Consider the following 16,907-nt stretch of genomic DNA (forward strand, 5'->3'; position numbering starts at 1 on the left):
AGTTGCAGCAGGCGGGATCCAGTTCCCTGACCGGGAATCGAACCCTGCGCCCCCTGCATTGGGAACTTGGAGTCTTAGCTGCCACATCACCCAGGTTCTCACTTTTCATCACACAGTTTACCTGAAGTTTCACAGTCACCTGGTGAAGCAGCTACCACTACTGTCTGCACTTTACAGAAGAGAAAGGGAGGCTAGGGAATTTGGCCCAGTCATCAGTGAGTAGGTCGTGCAGCCAGAATTTGAATCCAGGTCTGTGCTTCATCCCTGGTTCAGTCCAGGCTGGAACAGGATCCTTCTCAGCACCCCCTCACCCCGCCCTATTTGCCCGCTCTTTCCCCAGTGTAGACAGAATGCACCTCTGCCTCCACAACGCTGTGGGTAGAAGGGCCTAGCCCCCTGCTGGAAGCCCTGGGGTATCTGAATGATAAAGACCCCCAGAAGCAAGAGGCGCCAGGTGTCCTGGAGCCACAGAGGACCAGCGGAGAGGGCAGTGGTGGCAGCACATGCAGAAGAAAAAATTGGGAGGCGGAGACTGACGAATTGTCACCTCTCCAGGCTCGGTTTTCCCATCTGTAAAATGGGAGATTTGGACTGGCGTCCAGTTTGCTCTCTTCAAGTTTTGATTTTCTGGGAGTTTGCTTTCATGCCGTTTGTCCTTTTACTCTTCTCCCAGGACCTTGATGACGGTGGATGCTCGCTGTTGAATAAGTGAATACAGGCATGAATGAATGAATGCCTTTGAGAGCAGAGGCTCTGCGTCCTTCATCTCTGGCTCCCCAGAGCCCAAAACCTTGCCTGGCATGTAGCAGGTTCTCATTCTGTATTTGCTGGATGAATCCGTGATGGGTCATCATGGTGATTAGCCCATCACATGAGGTGGAGGCTGGAGAGAAAGGCTGGGTCAGGAGGTGGGGCACAGCCCTTCTCCAGCTGCTCCCAAGCCTGCTTGGGATGTGGTCTGTGTTAGTGGTTGAGCCACCATCTGAGTGGATTCCCACAGAGCAGAGCTCAGGTTGGCAGGGCCAGTGTTTGCTTGTGGAGGTCCTTGAAGCAGCATCCAGAGGGGAGGACCTGAGCAGAGCGCTTCAGACTCTTTCCCCCATTCTTTTTCTGCTGCCTCTTGCCCTCCCTTTCGGAGACCGCTGCTTCTTTGCTAAAGAAAGAGATGTGAGGAATTCCCTGGTGGTCCAATGCTTAGGACTGTGCTTTCACTGAATAGGACTCGGGTTCAATCCCTGGTTGGGGAATGAAGATCCCATAAGTCCAGTGGTGTGACTGGGAAAAGAAAAAAAAAGAAGAGATGGAAAGAGGTGTGTGTGTGTGTGTGTGTGTGTGTGTGTGCCTGCTGCGTGGGCTGGCCAAGCCACGCTCCAGCCATTTGAGATGACCATGGCACCGTCACTGGCCAGCGTGGGGCTGGCTGAGCATGGAGGGGGTTCAGGGCAGCTTGTCGCTGTTGCTGAACACAGTGTCACGCACACTCCTGCTGACGGGGCAGTTAGAACCCATTCCCCTGTAGGGAAAAGAATCCACCTTTTAAATTGATGGTCCCCATTCTCAGGCTTCTTGGGTGACTCAGATGGTAAAGAATCTGCCTGCAATGCGAGAGACCCGGGTTCAATCCCTGGGTGGGGAAGATCCCCTGGAGACGGGAAAGGCTACCCACTCCAGTGTGCTGGCCTGGAGAATTCCATGAACTGTATAGTCCACGGGGTCGCAAAGAATCAGACACGACTGAGCGACTTTCACTTCGCTTCCCCATTCTTGGTCACTACACGTGGGCATCTCTAAATCGAGAGAAAGCTCATAAAAGGACCCAGAGGTCACGGTGCTGTCTTATTTCTTCTTCAGGAGAAGGGAGAAGAGGACCTGGAGGAGCTGTGTTCCCAGCAGCCTGGCTGGGGCAGCATTTAGGCCATCCTGTGGTTTGGTCAGAAGACCTCACACAGCCATCCCTACTCGAGGCTTCAGATTTCACCAGCTAAGAATTCAAAATCCTATTAGTAGGGAGGGGATCACATAGACCAGCAGCAGATGCTGTGTCTCAGCATACCTTCCCTTGGCCCCTGGGATCCCTGATGAAGTGGCTGGAGCCACTGTCCCTGCAGGAGGGGGGGCTTGCCACATCCAGAAAGCTCAATCTCTTGCTGTGTCACAGCCCTTTCAAATCCATGGCTTCCGTCCCCATCCTGTGAGGATTCCTTACAGAACCTGGCGATTCCCTTACAGACCTTCGCCTCTCCAGGTTCTCTTGCTGTGGTTAGCGTACATTCTCGGGGGTGGCGGGGAGAGTGAGGCCAGGGTCCAGGCACCTGTGCATCAAGTCTCTGCTTCCAGCTTTCCAGCCTTCCTTCCAGAAGGCCTGTCCCTGCCCAGCCCACCCCTTGATTCCAGCGTAATGCCTTTTTCATGCATCGGTTGAGGGCCGTGGTCACTGGTTCATTTCTCCCATCTTTGACCACTAGGTCTCTGTTTACTGTGGATTATAAGAATCCTTGAGGCACCACAAAGATGTTCTAGAAGCTTCTGAGGCTGCCCCATCTCCATCAGCCCTTCTCCCAAGCACCCAGAGCATCTGCTGAGTTTGCTGGGGTTGCCAAGGATGGGGCGGGGGGTTGATGTTTTGGGGGTTAGAAAGCTAAATCAGTTCAGCTCACATTTACTGGGCACCTATAATCAAAGCCCAGTGCTGGGCCCTGGGGCTGGTGGGGAAGTAAAGATGAAAAAGACTCCTCCCTTCCACTGCAGGGAACTAGGGTTCGATCCCTGGTCAGGGAACTAAGATCTCACATGCTGTGCAGCAAGGGCCCCGCCCCCCGCCAAAAAAAGAGAATGACAGTCTCTGCTCATGAAAACGTATAGTCTCATAGGGAGACAGACAGACAGTTGCGATGGGATATGACAAGTGCTAGCAGAGATTCCTTGGAGGATGGAGGGGGCTTTCTGGAGCTTGGTGGTGCCTCAGCCATCTCCGACGGTGAGTGAGGTCAGCTCCCCAGGCAGCAGCACCAGCCTGCGGGCAGTGAGGTGTGAATGGCGTGGGCTGGGAGGGACCTGAGTGCTGTTATTGCACCAGACGGATCACCGGGCACCGGTTCGGGGACAGACTGGGCCAAGTCCAGGAGTGTGGGAGGGCTGTGTGGCTGGCCGGGCTTGCCTCTAGGTGTGGCCAGGAGCCATGGAAAGACTTTCGGGCACGGGAGTCACGTGGCCACATTTGAGTCTGAAGGCCCTGCTGGCTGCCATCTGCTGACCCATTGGAGAGATTGGAGGCTGGAGCTGGGCCAGTGGGGTTGGAGGTGGGGGACAGATCGGAGAGCTCCCAAGGGGGTGGACTTCCCACCCTGGAGCTGCTTGGGACGTGGGAAGTGAGGGCCAGGGGAGCCGTCGAGGTGAAGACTCACGTTTCTCAGCGAGCCCTTGAGTGGATGTTGGTCCCGTGTATGGGGATGGGTGAATTTGGGCAGCTAGGGATGGAGGGAGAGAGTAAGGCTTTTTTAAAAAACGTTAATTATTTCTGGCTGCCCCGGGTCTTCATCGCTACTCGCCGGCTTTTTCCAGTTGTGGCGCGCGGGCTTCTCATCGCGGTGGACTCTCTTCTTGCGGAGCACAGGCCCTAGGTGTGCGGGCCTCAGTAGTTGTGGCTCGTGGGCTTCGTTGCTCTGCGGCACGTGGGATCTTACCTGGCCAGGGGTGGAACCCGAGTATCCATCCTGCCCTGCCTCGAGGATTCTTAACCACTGGACCACCAGAGAGTATGGCTCTGCACATACAGTCTCTGTTTCTCCTTTACCTTCTCCCCTCCCACGCGGCGGATTAAGTCCCGACCTTCAAGCCAACCCCCCCTTCCCCCACCCAGAGAAGGGCGTGGAGGAGAGAAGCAGCATTTGAGGGGTGCTGGAGCTGGTGGGTGGCCAGGGAAGCGGGCTGGGCAATGCCCTCTCCCTGGCCTTGCAGGCAGAGCTGGTGGTGGTCCTGGACTCCTCTCTGCCCAGCCCCTGCGCACCAGGTGTGCCTCTGGCAGGTGAGCACCAGTGAGCGCTGGTTGGTTCCACTGCACTTGTCACCGACAGCTGGCCACACGGGGCATGCAGGGAAGCTGCTTGCAGACATGTTCCAGGTGGCACGGAGAGGAGCATCTCCATTTCTGTCTCAAGCATCAGCTCTGGTCTGTTGATTCTTTAGGATAGTCCCCGGGACTGAGAACAATGCTGGCGTGTGTAGGTGTGTGTGGGCATGTGTGCATGCTTGCCCATGCAGGTGGACATGAGCTTTGAGGGCCCGTGTGGGAGACTGTGTGGTGCCTTTTTTGGCTTTAGCGAGTTCCTATGGTAACCACGAACATGCCTGTTTTGGGATCTGGAGTCGTGGGGCGTGAGTGGCTACAAGGAGAACCAGGCGGGCGGGTGCTTAGCCGGCATTTGGGCTGTGGCCTGATTTCATTGCCAGGCACGAGGGAAGCACCTGGAGGTGCCGTTTGCCAGGCAGCAAGGTCTGCAAACCCCGGGGTGATTTGTGTGCTCCTGGCCCTCCTCCGGGCAGGTCCCCACCATGCCCAGGAAACCCTGGTGAGTCCCTGTTCTGATTTCTTGACGGGCAAACAGCTCCCTGGATCTTGACCAGGTCTGGTGGGCTATCTGATGATGGGCAGCAGAGAGCCAGCTGGCAGCTCTGGCCAGTGGATACTGGACACTGGGGCTCTTCTGAGATGGGTGTGGGAAGGCAGGCAGGAGGGGCTCTGCTTATTCCCTGGGCCCCGTTGGGGGTGTTTTCTGTGTGGCTGGTGAGCTGAATGGTGCTTGTTGATCCCATGGGACAGGGCTAACAGGGACAGGGGCAGGGATATGGGGGAGCAGGATGCAGATGGGGCAGCCTGAGACCTGCCAGCCCAGCTCCAACCATCCTGGGGGCTTCCCCTCACCCTATTCAGCTCCCTGAAAGTCCTTGTGGAACCCCAGGGCTCTGGCCATGCCCTTGAGCTTCCTCAGAGGCCTGCTGGCCTGTCCTGAATGGGAAGGCTCAGAGTCCCGAGGGGAGGAGCCTGGGGGACTCTGCCTGGGTCACCAGGAGCTGGACCTGGCCAAGGCTGGGGGAGAATTGCTCCCACTGGGCTTTGACGAGAGCTCTGATACCCACCCTGCGTGTCCTGTGCTTCCTGTCCGAATACTGTGGACCTTGGGGTTGGTCAGGACCCCCTGCATCCCCTTGGAGAGGCTGCTGATGGATGGGTGCCCGGGAGGCACTCAGGGGTATCTGGATGGGGTGGCTGCCTGCTTCTCTCGCCTTCCTCCTGCTGGTTACTCTGGGGCTGGGAGCAGGGAGTGGGGATGGGGGTGTCAGGAGGGGAGGTAGATGACCCCCTTGGCTTGTGCTAGGAGGCCCCTTCAGGAGCTGCTGCTCCTCCTGCCTCTGAGGGGTCCCTGGGTCCCTGTGCTGGGGATGGGGGCCATGTGGCAGGGGTTGCTGGGTCTCACTGGGGGGCTGTGGTCCTGGTGAAGGGCAACGGGAGCAAGGAATTAAGACATTCTATGCTTTTTCCTGACCATCTTGGCCTTGAAGGCCAAGTCCAAGCCTAATCCCCAACACCTTTCCTTGGGAGCCTTGGAAAAGGAAGACAGGGAGCCTTCAAGAGAGATCCCCAGCTCTCTGGAGTCCTTGAATCTTAGGGCTTGAGATAAAAAGGTCAAATTAGCCACTATGTGAATCCCTTGTGCCCCTAAAACCAGTCACCCAGCTTGAACTTGATTACCTCCAGTGACAGGGAGCTCATTACCTCATAAATATGCCTGTTCTATTCCAATATGGCTCTGATCGGTCAAAGCTGACCATTATATTCAGCTGGAATCTCTGTAACTGCCACTGCTTGATCCTTCATCTCCTGTCCCTAAACAAGGCTAATAATCCTTTCACTTGAGAGCCCCCTGGACTTCAGAAGATGGCTCCTGTTCCCTGAGTTTTCTCTTCTGGGTCATCCCTGGCCTCCTTGGCTCTGTTTGGGACTTTTCACCGAAGTGTTCAGGTTTTCTAGGCTTCATTTCAAAGCCTGGACAGAGGAATTGGCCTAGGCAGCTTGCAGGAGCATGATGGACCTGATGATGGACAATGAAAAGTCATTGGCTTCAACCTCCTTATTTACAGACGAGTACACGGAAGCCCCAAGTGGGGATGCCCCAACCTGAGACGGCCCAGCACAGAGGTGGTGGATGCAGGGTCAGGACATGAGAGGTTGGCTGTGTGCGTCTGTGCAGTGCCTGACTCCTTTTCTGCTTCCCCATCCACTCCTCCATCTTCGCCACTTGCTGATTTAGGACCTGGTCTTGTCTTTCTGAAGACAGACCTGATGGCTGCTGGGATCTGGCAGGGCTGGGAGGGGCCTGGGGGGAACAGCAGGCACACATTGGTGCTCTGCCAAAATGCCGCTTGTCTCCCCAGACCTTCCACATTACAGGAGAAGCTGGAAATCTGGAATTTTCGGCAACAACTTGACAAGTAGCTCAAGAATTAAAAACACGAGGCCACATGTGACCCATCCTGTAGGCCAGATTCACCCTACCTGTGTGCCCCTTCTGCTGCAGGGGGTCAGCCCTGTGCGTCTCAGCTCCCTTCTCCCTGGGGTCGATTCTGTGATCCCTTCTCCCCAAGTCCCCCCTAGCTGGTGCTCTCACCTCCTGCCTTCAGCTGTTGGCTAGTCATTTCCTGCTCTGGCCCCAGACTGGACACACTCTCAATTAACCTTTTCTGTCTTCCAAATCCAGTTCTTTCCCTGTCACTGGATTGTGAAGCCCCTGAGTCACGGGGGTTGGTCCTCTCCCGCCCTCCTCCCGGCTCAGACCCATTATCTCCTGCCCAGACAGGGACAAAGCCTAATTACCTCCTCCTCGGGCCTCAGCCAGCTCTGACTAATTCATCATCCTCACAGCCGTTTCTAACTGCTCCAAGGAGGCCTGGATCTGCATCCCGACCTTGTTAGTGCCGTTCCACTCGGACTTGTCCCTGGGGCCTGGGCTGGGGACTGAGCAGTCTCTGGTCGTGCTTACTCCTCAGTGACTTCTCTTCCTGGCGTTAGTGTCCACTCACTGTTTGTGGTTCACAGCAAACAGTTGGATCCTCCATGGCCCCCAACCAAAGTAGTGGTTCCCAAGCTTTTCTGGGAAGCTTAAGAAAAATAAAAATTAAACTTAGGCGTAAGAAAAATTCTCATGTCCAGATTGCACTCAATTCCAGATTTGGAAATCAGTGCCCAGGATGCCCAAATTTGGAAATCAATTCCAGATTAGGACTCAGTGCCAGCACTTTATTTATTTATTTAGCTCAATCTTTTTTCAAAAAAAATTTTTAATTAGAAAAGTTTTTATTTTTGGCTGTGCTGGGTCTTCATTGCTGCATTTGGGCTTTCTCTGGTTGCGGCGAGCGGGGGCTACTCTTCATTGCAGTGCTCAGGCTTCTCTTGTGGAGCACAGGCTCTAGAGCATGGGCTCAGAAGTTGCAGCGCACAGGCTTAGTTCCTCCTCGGCATGTGGGACTCTTCCCGGAGCAGAGGTTGAACCCATGTCCCCTGCATTGGTGGATGGATTCTTAACCATTAGACCACCAGGGAAGCACCTGGTCTTCGTTGCGACATGCAGGATCTAGTTCCCTACCAGGGATCAAACCTGGGGCCCCTGCACTGGAAGCTTGAAGTCTTAGCCACTGGACCACCAGGGAAGTCCCGTGCCAAAGTACTTTTTAAAGATTCCCAAGTGATTCCAACGTGCAGCCAAATTTGGGAACCCCTGTCCGAAGGGATAAACAAGTGCACTGACTGTCGTTGTGAATATGGGCTGCATGTGGGTGAGTCTCTCTAGCCCAGGGTTTCTGTTGACATCTGGGGCTGGAGGATTCTGTCTTGGGGGCTCTCCTGTGCCCTGTAGGATGTTGAGCAGCATCTCTAGTCTCTGCCCTTGAGATGCTAGCAGCCTGCCTCTTAGTAGTGACAATCAAAAATGTCTCCAGGCATTGCTGAGTTTCCGGGGCAGGGGTGTAAGAGCTCCCCCAACCCACTGAGAAACATTGCTCCTGGTCCAGCCAGATCCACTTCTGCCCATTCTATAATTTTATTTATCTATTTGTTTTTGGTTGCACTGTTGCTACGTGAGGGTTTTCTCTAGTTGCGGAGAGCGGGGGCTACTCTTCGTTGAGGTGCACAGGCTTCTCTTTGCAGTGGCTTCTCTTATTGCAGAGCACAGGCTCTAGGCAGACTTGTTTGATAGTTACCACTTGCAGGGTTTAGAGCATGGGCTCAGTAGTTGTGGGGCACAGCCTAGTTGCTCCGCGGGCCTGTGGAATCTTCCCGGACCAGGGATTGAACGCGTGTCCCTTGCATTGGCAGGTGGATTCTTAATCCACTGGGCCACCAGGGAAATCCCTGCAGCATCCTAAACTATGTGCAGAAGACAAAGCTACCAGCCAGTGAACCTCATCTTAGTGGTTAATCCAGGGGCTTTGGAGCCAGGCAGCTTATGTTTAAATCCTGATCCCACCAGCTGGGTGACCTTGGGCAAGTTCTTTAACTTGTGCCTCAGTACATGTCTAGTTTTGTTTTTCTGTTTTTGTTTTTGTTTTTTTCTCTTGGCCTTTAGCTCCTGCCAGATGATGAGATTGGCCACTTCCTGGGGTTTCTGCCTTGATGTCTGCTTATGCTGTTCCCTGGGTGTGAGATGCCTTCCCGTCTCCTCCCCCATCGGTGTCATCTCGCCCATCCCACCAGGACCAGTTTAGATGCTGCTTCCTCTAGGACTCCTTCCCTTTGAGAACAAAGCACTCCCTTCCTCAGGCTCCCAGAGCAGCTGGAGCCTCAGGGTCATGTTTAAGCTCCTCCCCCGTCTGGTTTCTTTCTGTCTGTGTCCTTGTCCCCTTGAGGGCTGAGCCTGTAGGAGCCTCTAGGGTGCCCCGCCCTGGCTGTTTGTTGTCCAGGTGAGGTGGCTGACCCCTCCCTGAGCTGTGAACCAGCGGGTTACCACGCTGTCATCCTCCACCCCAGGGCCGAGCGCATTCTGAGAGGGTGGAGTGGGCGGAAATCCGTGCCTGGCAGGCCACAAAGCCACATAACTGAATTTTGGAGCCCTGCCCTGTGGTGTGTGTGTGTGTGTGCGCGTGAGACAGCAGCCACTACCTCTTTCTCGTCACCGTGCCACTAGCAGATGCCATCTGGAATTGAGCAGCTTTGAACCTCAGACTTTCCCTGGCCCGTTCCCCTGCCATGCCCTGTCAGTCCTGTGGGTCAGCTCTGCCTAGAGGACCAGTGGTCATCCACCCTGGCTGCAGTGCAAACCCACCCTGGGGACTGTGCTTCCTGAGGCCTGGGTGGGGCCCAGGAAACCTGTGTTATCAGGCCCAGAGGTGGCGCTTCTGATGCAGCTGGGTCTGCAGCTGTTTGGGAACTAGTGACATTTAAATCGCTCCTTCCTCACAGTACAGATTTAGTGGTTAGGTTCATGTGTTCTGAGTGATCTTGGGCAAGTTCCATAGCCTCTCTGTGCCTCGATTTCTTTATCTGGGGATAATAATAGTACCTATATGGCATACTGTTGTGAGGTTAAAAGGAGATAATCCAAGTGAAGCATGGAGCACAGTGCCTGCTGCCTAGTTAGTGCCTGGTAAGTGCTACCTGCCTTAACATTTCTGATATTGGTGATAATGGTCCTGGGCTGTGTGGATGACACGTATCCATGTGACATGCCCACGTGCATGTAAGCAAGCACATCACCATGGGCAAACCAGAGCGATGTGCAACCTGCTGCAAGGCAGAGCCAATTCGGACCCCATGAATGGATCTGTTTCTTTGACTTCAACCTTTGCTTTTCATTGCTTACATTATTATAACCATACATGTGCTGTGCTCATTTGCTCTGGACGGGTATCCCGCCAGGCTCCCCGACCTTGGGATTTTTTCAGGCAAGAATACTGGAGCGGGTTGCCATTTCCTCCTTCAGGGGATCTTCGCGGCCCAGGGATGGAACCTGCATCTCCTGTGTCTCCTGCACTGCAGGCAGATTCTTTTACTGCTGAGCCATTGGAGAAGCCCCGAAATAAAAACCCCTGTAATAAAAAGCCTTGGGGTACCCTGCCCCTCTGATTAACACATCCCCTCCCCAAGCTTGGCCATTCCAGGAGATATTTACAAGATAATGGTCTTTACTTCCCCCATCTCTGTCCTAGAAAAGAACCTGGCACTCAGAGTCCTGGTAAGATGGTTATTTTGAGACAGTAGTCTTCCATCTTCTTGGTCAGCTGGCTTTCCAAGTAAAGGCATATTCCTTGCCTCAGCACCTCGTCTCTCAGTTAATTGGACTATGTGTGGTGAGCAGACCAGGGCTGGACTGGATGACACACCCAGACCCAAGCCTGCTAAAGACAGACATCTGCAGGTGGAGGTCACTGCAGGCTCACGCACAAACACACCTTGCCAACCATACCAGGAGGGACGGATGTGTACACGGGGCCCAGGTAATCCAGGATTTTATTTCATTCACACTCTGACATTATTCCTGGAGTTAGCAGCACCTGGGCCGAGCTCTGGGCTCTCAAGGTGCCCCTTGTTTCCATAGCAACCACAATGCAGTAAAAATAGGACGAGAGAAGAAATGGAAGAGGACTGAGCCAGCTGTGAGGGGCATCCTGCCTGCTGTGGGCTTGGTCTCCACATCCTGGGCCACACCAAGTGTCCTGTTTTGTTAGTTTATTTTTAGAATAAAGGCATGGCAAACCTCTGAGTACTCAGGACCCAGAATCGACACTGTTAACATTTTGTTGCATTTTCATCAAACCTTTTTAAAACAAATTGTGGTAAAATATATACAGGGGCGTTGAGTACATTTTGTAATGTTGCCCAACTATCACCACTATCCATTTCTGGAACTTTGTCATGATCTCCAGTTGAAACTCTGTCCCCATTAAACACTAACTCTCCATTCCCTGCCTGCTGCCAGCCCCCGGCAGTCACCTTTCTGCTTTCTGTCTCTATGGACTTGACTATGCCAGGGACCTTGTGTAAGTGAAATTATGCAATATTTGCCCTTTGGTGACTGGCTTATTTTTCTTCCCATAACACACCCAAGGTTCATTCATGTTGTAGCATGTGTCGGAATTTCCTTCCTTTTTAAGGTGGACTGTTATTTTATTGTTTGTCAGTGTCACATTTTGTTCATCCAGTCATCAGTTGCTAAGACACTTGGGCTGCTTCCACGTTTTGAGTGTTGTGAATACTGCAGCTGTGAACATGGGTGGACAAATATCTGAGTCCCTGCTTTCAGTTCTTTTGGGTAAAACCCAGAAGCTGAATTGCTGGATCATGTGGTAATTCTATTTTTTAACTTAAAAAAAAAATTACTTTTATATTTTGGTTGCACTAGGTCTTCGTTATGGTGCACAGGCTTTCCCTAGTTGCGGCGAGCAGGGCCTCTTCTCCAGTTGTGGTGAGCGGGGCCTGTTCTCCAGTTGTGGCGAGCGGGGCCTGTTCTCCAGTTGAGGCGAGCGGGGCCTCTTCTCCAGTTGTGGCGAGCGGGGCCTGTTCTCCAGTTGAGGCGAGCGGGGCCTCTTCTCCAGTTGAGGCGAGCGGGGCCTCTTCTCCAGTTGAGGCGAGCGGGGCCTCTTCCCCAGTTGTGGCGAGCGGGGCCTCTTCCCTAGTTGTGGTGAGCCGGGCCTCCTCTCCAGTTGAGGCGAGCGGGGCCTCTTCTCCAGTTGAGGCGAGCGGGGCCTCTTCTCCAGTTGTGACGAGCGGGGCCTCTTCTCCAGTTGAGGTGTGTGGGCTTCTCATTGTGGTGGCTTCTCTTGTTGTGGTGCGTCGTCTCAGTTGCTCCTCAGCGTGTGGACTCTTCCTGCACCAGGGATGGAACCCATGTCTCCTGCACTGGTAGGCGGAGTCTTAGCCACTGGACTACCGGGGAAGCCCCTGGGTTTCTTTTTGATTCCATTGACCTGTCTCTTGAATCTTGTACAGGCCCAGACGTGAAAGAGAGCAAGGTTTGCTCAGGGAGTTGGTATGGCTGGAGTCTCAGGAGAGTGAGGATTCATCTCCAAAAGGTGGGGGCCTGGTCATGCTGGTGGGCCTGGGAGGTCAGACTTCAGAGTGTGTATTCAGTTTATTGAGCTGCGGAGAGGTAGATAGCTGGAGGTTTTGAGTCGAGGTCTGGAGGGTTACTGTGGCTGCTTGGGTAGACCCAACAGGATCCTGGAAGCAGACAGACATGGACCAGCAACTGCTCAGGAGAGAGATGAAGGTGCTTCAGGTATGATGTGGAATCAAGATGCTAGCAAGATGCTCCAAGATGGAATCTGCAAAATGTGGAGGCTGGCTGGACTTGGGTTGGGGGGAAATGAGGGAGCCAAGGACCGTGGCCTAGTGTGGCAATGGGATGAACCAGATCATTGTTCGTTAATCATGTTTTGTTTCTTTCAAGCTGTAAAAACTTACATGACGGTGGTTTGATATAAAGCTATGTAGGACTAACAGTCATTTTAGCAAATACTGAGTTTATTCTCTGTATCTGTACTATATGAAAGGGGCTTCCCAAGTGGCTCAGTGGTAAAGAATCCACCTGCAATGCAGGGGACATGAGCTCCATCCCTGGGTCAGGAAGATCCCCTGGAGAAGGAAATGGCAACCCACTCCAGTCTTCTTGCCTGGAGACTCCCATGGACAGAGGAGCCTGGTGGGCTACAGTCCATGGGGTCGCACAGAGTCGGACATGACTGCTAAACAACAACAACTTCGGTGTGAAGCACTCTTATATGCATTGTCTTGACCCTCTCCCAATCCCTATAAGATGTGTGCTCTGATTTCTATTGCACAGATGGAGAAAAGTAGCCTCTGAAGCAAGAAAACTGGCAGCCTGGGACCTGGGCCAGGTTCATCTGTCTCCAAACCCTTGCTTGAGCCTGCAGTCAAAAGGCAAAAAAGGTCCTGGGGAGCTCTTCAGTCATGTGGGGGTCCAGCTCTTCCAGTATTGGGGTGTGCAGCATTCTGGAAGCATGGAGCCCTGCCTGGTACCCACCAGTAGCTCCAGGGGCCTGGGCCCTCTGTCTTGCAGTTGCAGGCATTCATGCCTTCCTCCTGCCTTCCCTAAGTGTGTCTTGTATTCATAGGCCCTAGAAGAGGACCCAGTTGGTCATGACTCTTGGTGGATGTGGCCAGAACCCAGGTCTAACCAGCTTACATGAAAAGGGAATGTCTTGGTTTTCATAACTGAAAGGACCAGGGAGTCAATCAATCTGACCTGAGACATAGCTGGATCCCAGGCCTCAAACAATCCTCCACATCAGTGCTGACTAATATAGTTACATGTTGCAATTTAAATTAATGAAAATGAAGTACAATTAAAAATTCAGTTCCCCAGTCACAATATAGCCCCATTTCCAGTACTCAGTAGTCATCTGTTGACGGAGATGCACATATACAGAACATCTCCATCATCACAGATAGTTCTGTTGAACAGCACTGGACAGACTCCCCTGGAGGTCGTCCAAGGGCCAGACAAACAGAGATTCTACCCAGTCTGAGCTAGCTCACATGCTGCGGAAATATTCCCAGACTTTCAGGCCAGAAGATGTCTGAGCTGCCTAAACCTTGGCCACTAGGTGGCGCCAAGGAGGTGGCCACAAACTGGGTCTTTGGATCCTGCAACTGTCCCGTGAAGCGGCTCCTGCTGTTTTTCCCATTTTTAAATGGAGGAAACTGGGAATTCCCTGGCGGTCCAGAGGCTAAGACTTGGCGCTTTCACTGCCGCGGCCCCGGCTTCCATCTCTGGTTGGGGAACTAAGGAACTAAGATCCCGTGTGCCATGTGGCATGGCCAAGAAAAAGGCAACTGGCAAGAATGCGAAACAACAGAGAGCATTTATTGGTTAAACAGAGTAGGGAAACAACGAAATTGAATATGAAATAATGTATTGGCCAAACATTCTATTGCCTGAGCAGAAGTAAGGAGGCTTGACTTGAGAAGAAGGGGTAGGTAGAGACACCAGTGGCTCTTCTGGAAGGGACATCTGGAGTTTTTGCTGCCAAGGTCAGTTCTGAGTGCAAATCATACAAAAGTGGACCATTCAGACCTGATGGAGCCTCTCTAATGGGGGAGGCAGACAGGAGCCGAATGGAAAATCCAGGTGGCCTCAGATAATGCCCAGACTTGTAAAGGAAACAAGAGTGAGGTGGTGGGGGAGGGGCACAGGGGGCTACTTTAGGTGGGGGTCAGGAGCAGCCTCTCCGTAGAAGTGACGTTTGAGCAGAGACCTGAAGAAAGAGGAGCCAGCTGTAAGATATCTGGGGGAGAGGCATTCCAGGTGGTGGGCTGCTGCTGCTGCTAAGTCGCTTCAGTCACGGCCGACTGTGCGACCCCATGGACTGCAGCCTACCAGGCTCCTCCGTCCATGGGATTTACTAGGCAAGAGTGGGGTGCTATTGCCTTCTCCGCCAGGTGGTGGGAAGAGCAGGTAAAGAGGCCTGGAAGGGGAACAGGCTTGGCAAATGTGAAATGAGGAAGCAAGGGGGTCAGGGAAAGGGATGGGGAGTTTGTCCCCTCCCAGATGGGGACACAGACAGTTCTCCCCAGCACCAGCAGGTGGCGCTGTTAGCCCAGCCCTGCCAGCTCTTGGGTGTGGTGAGTCGGGCAGGTGCTTTGACTTCAGGTTTGTACAATAATTTAGGAACGTGCACCCCTGCCCTCTGGGGAGACTGAGGTGGATGCATGTGGGTGCCTGGCCAGGACCAGAAGACCAGGTGGCCAGAATCACCAGGTGGTGATTTCCTGACTGTTCTGCTCCATTGGCTGTATCATTTTCAATGTTTCTTTGCTCGTCTCTCTGCTGTCCTCTGGGTATCTGCCTCATTTCCTTGTCCCTTTGTTTCTCTGTCTTGCTCTCCCAGCCTCTGCTCCTCCTCTCTCCCATCGCTCCCTGGTGCAGCTGGTTCCTGTCTCAAAGATTAATTACTCGCTTTCCTGATGGTAGCTCTGGTGAAGGGCGTGTGAGGAGGAGTCAGGAGGAGAATGTTCCTCATCTCCCTGCCTGCCCCTCCTTCCCGGGGCTTCAGTTCTCCAGGGCAGGCCAGGACTTGGGTGATGAACCTCATCAAAGGGATTCCACCTTCCAGTGCCAGGCCCAGCTTACCTCCAGCAGGCAGCCCTGGCCTCACACCATTGCTGACAGTGGGAACCAGGGCTTGAGTTGCAACCGAAGATCTGGACAGCAAAGCATAAGACAGCAAAAGAGCAGTCCCCACAGGGATTTTTATGATGGGTCATTTTAGTTGCAAAGGTAAAGCATCTCCCTTACCCCCATTGGAACATGCTGTCTGAATTATTTCTCAGTGGAGACTGAGCTGGTCGCAGCCTGGAGTTGACCTCCTGGTTGTCATTGTCAGGGTGAAGGCTGTTGGGTGAGCTCAGTAGTTAAGAGCTTAGTGTCTTAAAGCTTCCTGTTGGGTGGGAAGTCCGGCTCTGTACCTTACCATGGACCCTCCAGCCAAATGCTTAATCTGTCCGTTGACTTAATCTTTCTGTCTGTTGGCTGCTTCATCTGAAAATGGGAACAATAATAGTAACACCATGTAGGTTGTCATGAGGATTGAGTCAACATGTGTAAAGCGCTGCCACACACATGATAAATGCAGTGAAATTACTTGCTCTCATAGCTACATCACTTTAATTAATAATTAAGTCTGTATTTTACTTGCAGCATATTATTAATTGATAGTAATATAATAACAGCAGTGGAATAGTAATGTGTTATTAGTGTGATACATAGGGCTGGGGCTCAGCAGTGGTGGCTCCTGGGCTTAGTTGCTCCACGGTATGTGGGATCTTCCTGGAACAGGGATCAAGCCCACGTCTCCTGCATTGGCAGGTGGATTCTTTGCCACTGAGCCATCAGGAAAAGTTTCTTGCACGTGCGAGATGTATTTCCTTAGGAAGAGTCCTCAGAATGGAATAACCGACCCTTTAGGCCTGAACTTCTTTTTTTATGACTATTGCTAATTGTTTCCACAATACGATCTAATGTGTTGTGGTTATCTGACTAGTCTATTTCTTTATAATTTATTTTGAATAGTAGATGTGTTTATGTGTATTTGGTTCAGAAACCAAAGTGATTAAAAATGATATATGGTGAGAATATTTGCTCTCGCTCCAACCCACCCTGACACCTCCTTCTTAAATCCACTTACCAGGTTTTTCCAGTGCTTCTGTATTCCTATATTATATGAACATTTATTCTTCTTATCTCATTCCTGACATGGGAAGTAATATCCCACACAATATGGTCTCACATCTTCCTTTTATCACTGGAGAATACATCTTACAGCTCTTTCTATATCCGTCTGCTGAAAGCTTCTTCCTCCACCTCCTTTCTTTTATAACTCTGTAGCATTTCCCTCTGTAGATTTCCTTTTAGAAATTGATGATTCTTTTAAGAAATTTAATTTTACATCACACAAGTAACATAAGAATACATTAAAAAAAAAAAAAAAACAAAATCAGAACATCAATGATACAATTTCCAGGCAAGGGGAGAGATAAATTAGGAGTTTGGGATTAACATATACACACTATAACATATACTACACACACTGCTGCTGCTGCTGCTGCTAAGTCGCTTCAGTCGTGTCCGACTCTGTGCGACCCCATAGACGGCAGCCCACCAGGCTCCCCCGTCCCTGGGATTCTCCAGGCAAGAATACTGGAGTGGGTTGCCATTTCCTTCTCCAATGCATGAAAGTGAAAAGTGAAAGTGAAGTCGCTTAGTCGTGTCCGACTCTTCACAACCCCATGGACTGCAGCCCACCAGGCTCCTCCATCCATGGGATTTTCCAGGCGAGAGTACTGGAGTGGGGTGCCATTGCCTTTTCCGACTACACACATTAGCACGTTATTATATATG

At 52.3% G+C, this 16,907-nt stretch overlaps 1 protein-coding gene across 3 annotated transcripts in view; it reads left to right on the forward strand.

The window, feature by feature from the left end:
• RAP1GAP2 (RAP1 GTPase activating protein 2) overlaps positions 1 to 16,907 on the forward strand; it is a 201,896-nt gene that overhangs the window by 26,257 nt on the left and 158,732 nt on the right. Inside the window, exon 1 of one of the 3 annotated variants that reach the window (XM_061390697.1) lies at positions 4,369 to 4,568. The exons of the other annotated variants lie outside the window; for them this stretch is intronic. Coding sequence (XP_061246681.1) covers positions 4,552 to 4,568 — 17 coding nt within the window. The 5' untranslated portion in view covers positions 4,369 to 4,551. Of the gene's footprint in view, positions 1 to 4,368; positions 4,569 to 16,907 lie in introns of those variants that run through there. 3 annotated transcript variants of the gene reach the window in all.

The sequence above is a fragment of the Bos javanicus genome, chromosome 19 (assembly GCF_032452875.1).
Source record: "Bos javanicus breed banteng chromosome 19, ARS-OSU_banteng_1.0, whole genome shotgun sequence".
Lineage (NCBI taxonomy): Eukaryota > Metazoa > Chordata > Mammalia > Artiodactyla > Bovidae > Bos > Bos javanicus.